Raw genomic sequence first — 10,713 nt, forward strand, 5'->3', positions numbered from 1 at the left:
TTACAATAATGGATCCATGACAGGCCAGAACAAAGAAGCGCCTAAGGCGAACGGATCACGTTCAAGGATTGCACCAGAGTTGAATGTCCAGGCCTTTTCGCATACATCGGTTAGGATGCACGAAACCAGAAAGAAGAATGATGGATCCTAGCTTACCAAAAGATCATCGTTAGAAGATACCAATGGTCTCGGAGATTGCCCCTGTGCTACATTTCCCATTTCTAATGGTGACGGGGTTTGCATCGCGTGTACGGGCGGTGATTGTCGCAAGGAAGAGAGGTCCTTGAACCACATGATACCGTCAGCTCACTGTTTGCCTCGTTGAAGATCAAGAGTTGCATGATTCAAAGCGTACAGTTAAAGTAGATGAGCCATGAAAAGAGAGATCACTACCATCAGCCATCAATAGCTCTCGACAGAGACGAGAGGCTGTCGGACAAGCATCTTCCAGGGATATGATTTCGAGATGTTCATCGCCGGGTAACAAATGGCGGTTGGTCAACAACAACTGGTTCTTGGCAGAGGTAAAAACCATGTGAAGGAACATAAACGCCTTGCAAGCCTGCTTTTCCGTCCGGACCTTTAGCTCAAAGTACTTGATGGCCTTTTCCACCGTTTTGATGAGAGCGACGCGTTGGTGAAGTGTGATCTGTTCCAGTAGCCCCGGGGCACTGCCTGCCAAGGAACGTAATGATTTATCTTGGGCCTGTAGGCGAAGCTCGAAGCAAATTGTTACAGCGGCGTGGAATATGTCGTCTCGAAACATCCCACCTTTAAGGAAAGGTAGAGAAGGTTTAAAAGAATGACTCCAATGAGCAGGGCCAGCATCGAGATCCTCGAGAAATGACTTCAGTGGATCCAACAAAGCCATACTGGCTTCAACGCATATCTTTCGTGAATACAAGTACATGTCATTTCGCTTCTCTTCGAGATCAAGAAAGAATGGTCTGTGAAGAGCGAGGAGTGAGCGGTAGACGAGGAAACTTGAAAGCGATTGTTGGAAGGACCACTTAAATTCTTGCGTTGGGTTTTGCTCAAGGCCGCTGTTCTGGGACGTCGGCATATTGTTGGAAAGTGCCATAGTGAGTGATTCACTGAGATCAAGCATCTCCTTATAATCCAAAGTAAATCGCACACGATTGACGACCTTTGCAATTTGAAACCGGGTGGATAGACTTTGGGCAAGAATTATCTGGAAAGAGGTCCTCGTAAAAACAGTGAGTGGCTGTGATTGAGGGCTGGAAGACAAACTCGTCGTCACACACTCATCATCGACATTGGATGGCAAGCAACAATCAAACTCATCTTCCGAAATTGCCAAAGGCGTTCCATTGGAAAGCGCTGCTTGGAGTTCAAGTTCAACAACAGTCAACCAAAGTCTTTTGCGTATTTCTGCCCAGTAATGAGAAACCCCCGGAAAGTTCGAAGGGTCCCGATGAAGCCCCATCGTAACAGCATCACGTAGCAAAGATCCTGTTGACAACCAAGCAAGGTCTCCTTCATAGCCAATAGAATGTCGAGCAAGCAGCAACAGGCACTTTGTTTGGATGATGTCTAGGCGGAGTCGATTGTAGCTGGTCATAGATTTGATCCACAGCACGACAGCCTGGATCCAACTCTTGGCCTTTTGATTCAAAGAACGGTGGCTCATCTCCGAGACAGCAGCTAACTCCCCATAGAAGCAGCTTGCGGATGACATCAATGCCAGAAGCTTCGCCGAAAACACTTCACTAGAAAAAGCATCACCAGGATGCTTCCCACCACATCTCCAATACTCGTCAAGCTCTGCCAGAAAATGAGGAACATGCAGTACACGAAATGTGCCTTCGAAGGAAGAAAAGTACAAGTTGACCAAATGATCAGTAATGCCCCGCGCAGGTATCATATCCTCTAACTTGGTTGGTTGTAAGGATTGGTCGATCTGGGTGTGAAATATTTCGTCTCGCCTCATGGCTTGCTTCATTCGTCTTGTTGATAAATATTCCCGAAACTCTGATGAAATGTCCTCCTTTTTGACTTGATATTGCTGCAAGTGAGCTGTCAGGTCCGGGAACTGTTCACATTCTAGTTAGCAGTTAGCACATCCATCCACACAAGAAGTTAATCTCACCATATCAAGAGTCAAAGCCCAGTGGCTTCGGCCAAAGAACCTAGTCCTGTCATTCGTGCCACCAAAGGAAGATTGCGAGAGTCTCTGAACAGGGGTACCCAAACTTGATTCCCTCTTTTCAAAAAATTGATTACACGGGTTGGTGATGTTATCATCATCTGGTAGAGTTCGTAATGAAGGAACCGAGGACTCATCCACCGTGGCATTTTGAACCGGAGACAAAGTACTGTCATTTCTGGGTGGAAGAACCGGATTGACTGATGGGGATGGTGAGGTCGTGTAATGGCAAGTGTCGGCCATGTCAGCCTTCATACACTGCGCGCAGGGCACCAGGCGGTCGCATTTAATTTTGCGCCTCCTGCATGTCGTACAAGAGAGCGGAGCCCTGTGCTTTCGGGGGTGAGCGGCTTTCTGTCGGTTGACTCGCATTATACTCCTCCTAGAGTTCTGCAATTCATGCACGGAGTCCATAACGGAGATTCACGGGTTATGGGAGTTGACAAAATCTCTGGGGGTTTCTTTCGAAGGAGTGGAAACCGGGCGCATTCCTGACGTAGGGTACACCGCCACGCATACCGCCCACGATTTAGGTCACCGCCCCTAGTGCTGATGCTCCGTTTTCCTCGCCGTACATCTAATATATCTCTCAAATACCAAATACCTTCCAGAAAAGGGGGGGGGGGGGGGTATAGTTCAAAATAACGGTTGATCGATAGTTCTAAAAAACTGCGGTCATACATCCAATATCCAATATGTGCACTGTACTACTTGGCCAATACTGTTTCTACCTTGCCAAGTAGGAACTTTTAGTTATTTAGTTATTTCAGTTCGCTTTGGGAATTAAACCGTTTTCACAATCGCTGCTTTGGGTATAAGCAAGGGATACAGGAGCTGAAGGAGGAATGGTATGGGTAATTCCTGGAACATAAACGAATGAGGAAAGTGATTATTCCGAGGCTCATCTCCGTAATCGCCGAAGATGGGGGAACATGGGGGACCGACGAGTGGAGAATGTACCCACCTGGCAGCTTAGCGCCAAGGCCCTGCATCTGCAAAGGCTCTCTTATAGCATGTGTATGATGGTTGTATTGTTATGGAGTTCTATGGGTCATGACCCAGTATTACAGATACAGGTCTAATAACCCTAATGCATGAGTAGTGCGTATCAGGGTGACATGACAATACCATCAGTACAGTGGATCCAACAGGCTCCTACAATATTTAAGCATCCATGAAATGTATTCATGGCGCCAAACGCCCAATGAGCTGCTTACTGAAACCTATGTGAAGCCCACATTGTCAGGAAAGCAAATGGGATGTTTGGCTGTTCTTTTACGAATATGACTCTATTCGCGCGTTCTGCGGGCCTTAGCAATGAGAATCATCAATAATAATAAAATAAAATAAAAACGCAGTAAAGGCGCATTGCCGTCGAGATTCGGAGTTGCCGGAAACAATACCGGAGCGGTGCTATCACCCCTACAGCAGAAACACCTCACTGCAATGATGCATGGATGAAGAGCCTTATAAGAATTCATACGCCCCCCCTAATTACATAAATAGAGGGCAGGATCTTTAGAAGCTACCCGTGTACAAATCCCGAAAAAGTCTTCTCACATTCTCATTCCGCCCACCCTCTCTCTCCTGCCAGCGACGTTGAAATACCTCCTTGCAATGTCTCCCAACGAATACAAGTTCAATATCCAGATGGGCTGCGGCGGCTGCTCGAGCGCCCTTGAGGATGCTCTGAAGGATGTTAAGGGTGGGCTTGGCGGTTTATGTCTGGTTCTTGTGGATCTTAGGGCTGATCAGGTTGACGAACAGGAATCGAGTATTTTGACGTCAGTCTCGAGCAGAAGACTGTTTTGGTCAATGCGCAATCTTCGCTCTCATATGAAGCCGTGCTCGCCATTCTCAAGGAGACAGGCAAGACCATTCAGAGCGGTGAAGCAAACGGCCAAGCTCGCGAGGTCTAGCAAGTGGTTTTTTCTTTCATGTTAGTCTGCTTTGATGGAGATAAGTGAAGGGTAATGCATGGATTCCAGAATAGTAATATCAAACTATCTAAATAATTGACCACTGTGCAATTATGTAAGACATGCCGACGAAGAGTAACTAGGTAACTAAGTAATAACTAACTATTTTACATTCACGTGAGATGTCTAATAAAGTCTAGCGGGCTTGCTGGCATCCTTCTCAGTTGGCATGATCTTGAGAACTGGTGAAATAGGGGAATAAGGAACGAGGTTATTCTTCAGATGTTCATCTCTGTCGCTCAACATGTGGGGACTTCGACGGACAGATAATGTAATATCCCCGCACCTGTTCTCCGCGCTGTTTGTGAAAAATGTGCGAACACGGAATTGTGACAGCTTCTCAACAGATCAACAGATGAGTTGCAAAGGTGGGACTAGATATAATCAAGAAAATTGAATTAAGGTTATGAGATTCCTGATTCCAAACCAACACCTACTATAGTAACAAACTAAGAACATAGTGAAGTAGCTGGCCCACATGGTCGGAATTTTCCGTGGTTCACTCTCTACCCCTTGGGAGGACAACTGACTTGCAGATTCAGTGGCAAGACTTCCCATACTTTCGTAATCGGAGATAGTTATAGGGCAGCGGGGCGAAATATCCGGCTGTGACCGACAGCACTGCTGCTAGCCAAAATTGTGGGTCCTCAAGAGCCACTACTCCTCCGGTAAGATGATAGTCAACTGTATTTTCGGCAGCCTCCATCGCTACCATCGAAACCATACTCATACCGGTCGCAGTCCGGGCTGCCATCGGCCACGAAAGCTTGTCGACTCCACGGCGGAGAAGAATCGTTTCGAGAATGATGGACGTCGTAATTCCGCATGCCACTGCATATGAATGTTACTCACAGAACATTCTGTGACGAGATAGAGGAAGGAAGAAAAGACTTACTCGATGCACCCATAATAGTGCCCATTCCAAGCTCTGGGTAGTAAGTTTGGAGGGTCCATAGTGCCGTAAAGTCCCCCAGTGTGCAGCCAACAAGGCAGCGTAATGTATTGATCCCCGCCCTCCTCCAAGTAGATCGACAGGCCCAGAAAGTGTGTTGCCAGACTGACGGAATTCTGGATTTGGCAGGGGCAGTGAGTGTGTTATTGGACTTGTGGTGGTTGGAATTTGGGCTGCGGAGAGCCTCTTCGTTCTGGTTGGAACGGCAGGCAAGCATAGGGGAGACGCCTGAAAAAGACCGCAGAGGCACTCCGACTAAAGCGAAGACTGGTCTTGAGGACCAAAACATCCGGTTGGTACTGTTCAAGGTGTATGTGTTTCAGTAACCCTTGGGGACCGCGACAAGCAGAACCACCGGAGTTTTTAATCCCTTGTACATGGACCCAGACACAAACGCACAATACGCGCAAACATGTTCATGTCTCCATTCCGGTCGGTCGAACCGGCCTTATTTCTATCCGGTTTTGGACAGACTAGTCGGAGTGTGATGTGACCACTGGCGTAAATCCCTCATCGATATTATTGCTCGGATTACAAATGGGGACTCAAATTATTATTACCAACGATAAACTGATAGAAATGTAGTCCTTTTTCTGTTAGCGTGCTAACTTAAGTCTCTTGCCTCTTCTCACTACATACCTCCATATCGTGACGAAAACGGCAACGAGTCTCGGTATACTTTCCAAGAAGCTCGTCATCAAAGAATAACAACAAGCTGGGCGTGTATCTGAGCTATTATGACGGATAATGTGCCAATTGATATCACCCATTCCCACCAGGATGATCTGGACCGAGAGAGTGCAAAACAGGAACAGAAGTTGCATCCGCAGTCGGCACTGGACGTCGATGAAGATGAGAAATATAAGCGCGATGTGGCCCCGGATGGTGGCTATGGCTGGGTCTGTGTCGCCTGTGTTTTCTGGATTAATGCGCATACCTGGGGCATTAATAGCGTGAGTCATAAATCTTCGCCTTTTCACCGTCATCTTACTAACAGGTCTAATATCCAGAGTTACGGAGTCTTTCTGAGCTATTACCTCTCAAAAGATGTATTCCCCAACACATCTGCCCTATCGTACGCCTTCACAGGTGGCTTGAGTATCTCATGTGCCCTTCTGGTGGCCCCGTTAGCCACTTGGATGATCCAAAAATGGGGTACACGACTTGTACTCAACCTGGGCATCTTCCTCGAAACCCTCTCTCTAATAGGGTCTTCATTCGCAACCCAGAAATGGCACATCTTCCTCAGCCAAGGCGTCTGTTTCGGCTGGGGCATGGGCTTCCTCTTCGTGGGCAGCGTCGGTATCACCCCGCAATGGTTTGACAAGCACCGTGGTGTAGCGATGGGCATCAACGCCGCCGGGTCTGGTCTCGGCGGCCTGATTTACTCCCTCGCAGTGGGCGCCATTATCCCGCGCTACGGGTTGGGCTGGGCGTTCCGCATTTTGGGTATCATTTCCTGTGTCGTGAACCTGTTCTGCTGTAACTTGCTCCGGGACCGCAACAAGGCCGTCGGCAGTAGATTCACGGCTTTCCATCTGCCCCTTCTGCGTCGCCCGGAGTTTTTGCTCTTCCTCGGGTGGGGTATGTTCAGTATGCTCGGCTATGTGGCGCTGCTGTTTAGCGTTGCCAACTTCGCTCTTTCCGTCGGCCTCTCGTCGAACCAGGGGAGTATTGTCTCTGCGCTGCTCAATCTCGGTCAGGGTCTCGGCCGTCCGTGTGTTGGCATGTTCAGTGACCGGCTTGGTCGCATCAATATTGCCACTTTCCTCACCTTCCTCTGCGGTCTATTCTGTCTCGCCATCTGGACTTCTGCTGAGAGTATGGGTTTGGTATGCTTCTTCGCCGTTTTGGTTGGCACTGTTGCAGGCACGTATTGGGCTACTGTTTCTCCCATTCTGGCGGAGATTATTGGTATCAGAGACCTCCCTTCCGGCTTAAGCATTACCTGGCTCACGCTTGTTGCCCCTTGCACTGTCTCCGAGGCTATCGCCCTTCACCTCCGCAGCCACAATATTGGTGGCGGGACTTCATATCTGCGCGTTCAGATATTTACTGGATTCATGTATTTTGGTGCTTTCTTGTGTTTGTGGTTCGTCCGTGGTTGGAAGGTCGGCGAGTTGGAGCGTGCTCAAGGACGCCGGGATTCTGTTGTCCAACCTGGCCCGTTGACTGGAACTCACGGCGGAAATGAGAAGCAAGACAGCCCTGCGACTATTTCCCCGGCCTTCGAGGCCACTGGAACAGATGCTTCGTTATGGGCCCCGGTCAGCTTGCTTCGCAGAATGATCACTTTGAAAAAGGTTTAAACATAACTGCATAGTGCAGAGTACAGACATGCCAGACAAAATGAACAAACAAAAATTGACAACCGCTTGTCATACATTTGATTTGAACGCCGTTTTGACACTAGATCTAATCCACATGGATGTAGCTTTTGGTTCATGCATCGGTAACCAGAATCCGGGCCCTTCTCTTGCCGGCGCCACGACCCTCTTCCTTGACGGAGCTGACATTGACACATACCTTCTGGAAGAGTTCAACAGTCACACTGTGTTCCTTCTCCGGGAGGCCCTTCTCTTCCACTTCTTTGCGTTTCACCCCGACAGAACTAAGTCTCTTCTGTTGCCTGGTATCCCATGGTCATCCTGTGTTTCTTAATATATTACCGGATTCGAAATAGCGTCACTCTGACGTACAGGAATAGGGACGCTAAGAGAATTGAGCGTACAAATTGGAAAAGACGGGCAATAGAAAGAAAAGCGAAGAATAACTAGGCAAAGATAGCGTCCAAAGAAACTGTTCATGAATGTTATTGAACTATAAAACATGAAATGATAGAATATGAACTGCAACGGTTATTTGGGGGTCGATCAAATGTGTGTTTTCAACGGAGAACAAACAAGAATAGACACAAAGCGAGTGGCAAGGCTGATAATGGTGAAAGCTTGAAGGTCAGCGGGCAAGAAAATATTTGCAACCGGTGATTGATTTACTGGGTTGTCCCAGAAATCCGAGTACAGCAATGGTCGAAAAGAATAATAGATGGATTAATTCATTATTAGGAATAGCTTCTTGTTAAACACGAAGAAGTAGGGTGTTCATTGGATATCATTAGCCAAACAGCAATCTCCACCCCAAATCACGCGCATTTCCTAATACCCAGGCAGGCACCCCCAAGTCTGCTGCAAGAACTGGTGACGCGCGCTCTCGCACGCCGATGCCCTGGAACGGGGAGAAACGGCGGAAAACAAGGAGAAGGTATTTGACACGTGACCTGCCAAATACCACCCATCCCAAACTTGGAAGATAATGTCGGAACGTGGTCGTTACAGTACGGACTAGTACGGGCATGGCCAATTGAGTACTTGAGAGTGTGTTTTTTATATATTATAGAAAGTGCAGAATAAATAGGGGATGAGCTTAGTAAGGTCGTTGAGAGCCTTAGGATCATCAGGCAGATGGGGGTGCTGAATATTCCGGGCGCACCAGTAAAATTGCGACCCTCTTTTGTTGACACCCTGTCTTATTTAATATCAATTACTCAGATATTTATATGCTAAATGACCCTTTTCTAAAAACAATTGTTCAAGCCTGCGCAGGCTTATCCGCATCGTTGCATTTTATCTGTAATGATCCTTGGCCACGAAACAGAAAGAAAACCTGACGTAAATACAATTTCTGATGCGGTTTCATAGAATATCCTATAGTAAACTCAAGGTCTTTCATGCGGACTAGCAGGAACAAAGCTGATTCCGGGAGCCTGGCTTTGGTGTTCCCTAAACTACTTGAGGGTAGTGACGGTATCTGAATCCTAATCTATGGCCAATAACAACTACCAGACGAGTAGTAAGGGTTGCAGCCTGCTATTGACCCGTACCATAGTTCTCAAGCACAAAGTCAACATCTTTGTCACCACGCCCCGAAAGATTGACCAGTATCCGTTCTGATGAAGGGCGCTGCGATGCCAATCGGATCGCGAACGCCACCGTATGCGCGCTTTCCAAAGCCGGGATTATTCCCTCGACTTTTGCCATTCGGAAAAAGGCACCGATTACCTCCTCATCAGAAATCGCTGCGACGGAAAGCTGACCAGTTTCATGAAGCATCGCAATCTCCGGCCCGATGCCCGGGTAGACGAGCCCCGATGCCACGGACGAGACGTTTGCAGTCGTACCGTCAGCTTACTGCAGCACAATCGATCGAGCACCATGCAACGTCCCCGGTCTGCCGTAGGACAACGTCGCCGCGTGTTGGCCCAGTTCATCGGATTTGCCCAGCGGCTCTACTGCGTGCAAAATAACATCTGGGTCGTCAAGAAAGCCTGAATACATACCCATTGCATTGGAGCCACTAGCAACGCAGGCAACAACATGCTCGGGCAAGCTACCATTCGTGATGGAAAGAAATTGTTCGCGGGCCTCTTGGCCAATGACACTCTGGAAGTCCCGAACAATCAGGGGGAAGGGGTGTGGGCCAATAGCAGATCCGATAGCATAGAGAGCATACGCATGCTGCTCTACGTACGCGTTGAAAGCCGAGTCGCTAGCCTCCTTTAGGGCAGACTGGCCAGTGGTCGCTGGCACTACGCGTGCGCCGAGCAACTGCATGCGCCCAACGTTCGATCTCTGTTTACTGATATCGATCTCGCCCATGTGGATCTCGCATTTAAGACCAAAATAAGCAGCTGCAGTTGCGAGTGCGACGCCATATTGGCTAGCGCCGGTCTCGGCAATCAGCTTCGTCTTGCCCAATTTCTTGGCGAGAAGTGCGAAGCCAACACAATGGTTGATTTTGTGCGCACCTGTGTGATTTAGGTCTTCTCGTTTGATGAAGATCTGAGCGCCTCCGACCTCCTTCGAGAGATTTTCGAGATAATGGATCGGTGTTGGCCGCCCTTGAAGCCCGGTGCGCACCTTCTTGAGATCGCGCTGGAATTCTGGGGATTGACACAGTTCCTGGTAAGTGGTGGCCAATTCTTCTAGGGCTGGCCGAACCCCAGGTGGATAGTGATTGCCACCAAACTGGCCGAAATAACCTTCGGCATCAGGGTAGCTTTGGGAATGGGAATCCTTGACGCTCGACATTGTGACTAGTCCTCTGGGAAGAAGAGCAGCGATGATGATTATTACGGTTGGTCGCTATCGAGACAGATCACTAACTCAGCATCTAACTGAGCCTGATGACCATCGCGACAAACTGGACCTAGGGGAACGACACGTGTTCTGGCCAAGACGATGTAAACCCCGGGGGCCGGGGCTGCAACCGCATATGAGTCACGATTGTGCATCTTTCTACTCCGTAAGCAGTTGTGCAAAGCTACTTACGCCCATGTATGTCTGCTATTCCGTACGAATTGATGGCCCAATCAGCATGCGAGCCCTGAGAGGGGGTGTGTCGGTCGCGACTCGCGCGACGCTAGAGCGGCGCTTATGATACCACCCCGTTTCTTTCATTTTCTCTGCTCCTGTACTGGGCTCTTGGGAAATGAGCACTGAACAAAAAGCCCAGTCTCAGAGCTCGCGAAACGAAACTAACAAAGGAGCTGCAGAGTGAACATGTGGTCGACAAGCCCGCTTAAATTGTCCGATCGCGGTGGGGCTGGGAAGCCGAGC

General features: G+C 48.6%; 6 protein-coding genes across 6 annotated transcripts; 2 read left to right on the forward strand and 4 right to left on the reverse strand.

Moving 5' to 3' along the window:
* Positions 1-328: 328 nt before the first annotated feature.
* On the reverse strand, positions 329-2,410 carry N7471_013631 (fungal specific transcription factor domain-containing protein; the record flags this gene model as incomplete). The annotated part of the gene is made up of 2 exons (XM_057286350.1): positions 329-2,053; positions 2,111-2,410. The coding sequence occupies 2 exons, from the start codon at positions 2,408-2,410 to the stop codon at positions 329-331; spliced, it is 2,025 nt and encodes a 674-aa protein (XP_057129675.1).
* A 1,374-nt stretch (positions 2,411-3,784) lies between these two features.
* Positions 3,785-4,086, forward strand: N7471_013632 (heavy-metal-associated domain-containing protein; the record flags this gene model as incomplete). Its single annotated transcript, XM_057286351.1, has 2 exons — positions 3,785-3,872; positions 3,935-4,086. The coding sequence occupies 2 exons, from the start codon at positions 3,785-3,787 to the stop codon at positions 4,084-4,086; spliced, it is 240 nt and encodes a 79-aa protein (XP_057129676.1).
* Positions 4,087-4,684: 598 nt separating this feature from the next.
* Positions 4,685-5,387, reverse strand: N7471_013633 (DUF4396 domain-containing protein; the record flags this gene model as incomplete). The annotated part of the gene is made up of 2 exons (XM_057286352.1): positions 4,685-4,977; positions 5,042-5,387. The coding sequence occupies 2 exons, from the start codon at positions 5,385-5,387 to the stop codon at positions 4,685-4,687; spliced, it is 639 nt and encodes a 212-aa protein (XP_057129677.1).
* Positions 5,388-5,835: 448 nt separating this feature from the next.
* N7471_013634 (MCT family MFS transporter) lies at positions 5,836-7,407 on the forward strand (the record flags this gene model as incomplete). The annotated part of the gene is made up of 2 exons (XM_057286353.1): positions 5,836-6,051; positions 6,109-7,407. 2 exons carry the CDS (start codon positions 5,836-5,838, stop codon positions 7,405-7,407), a joined length of 1,515 nt encoding a protein of 504 aa, XP_057129678.1.
* Positions 7,408-8,964: 1,557 nt separating this feature from the next.
* On the reverse strand, positions 8,965-9,207 carry N7471_013635 (uncharacterized protein; the record flags this gene model as incomplete). Its single annotated transcript, XM_057286354.1, has 1 exon — positions 8,965-9,207. One exon carries the CDS (start codon positions 9,205-9,207, stop codon positions 8,965-8,967), a length of 243 nt encoding a protein of 80 aa, XP_057129679.1.
* A 75-nt stretch (positions 9,208-9,282) lies between these two features.
* Positions 9,283-10,185, reverse strand: N7471_013636 (uncharacterized protein; the record flags this gene model as incomplete). Its single annotated transcript, XM_057286355.1, has 1 exon — positions 9,283-10,185. The coding sequence occupies one exon, from the start codon at positions 10,183-10,185 to the stop codon at positions 9,283-9,285; it is 903 nt and encodes a 300-aa protein (XP_057129680.1).
* Positions 10,186-10,713: the final 528 nt, after the last annotated feature.

Source organism: Penicillium samsonianum (genome assembly GCF_028829775.1).
Source record: "Penicillium samsonianum strain IBT 33392 chromosome Unknown utg000009l_segment0_segment0, whole genome shotgun sequence".
Lineage (NCBI taxonomy): Eukaryota > Fungi > Ascomycota > Eurotiomycetes > Eurotiales > Aspergillaceae > Penicillium > Penicillium samsonianum.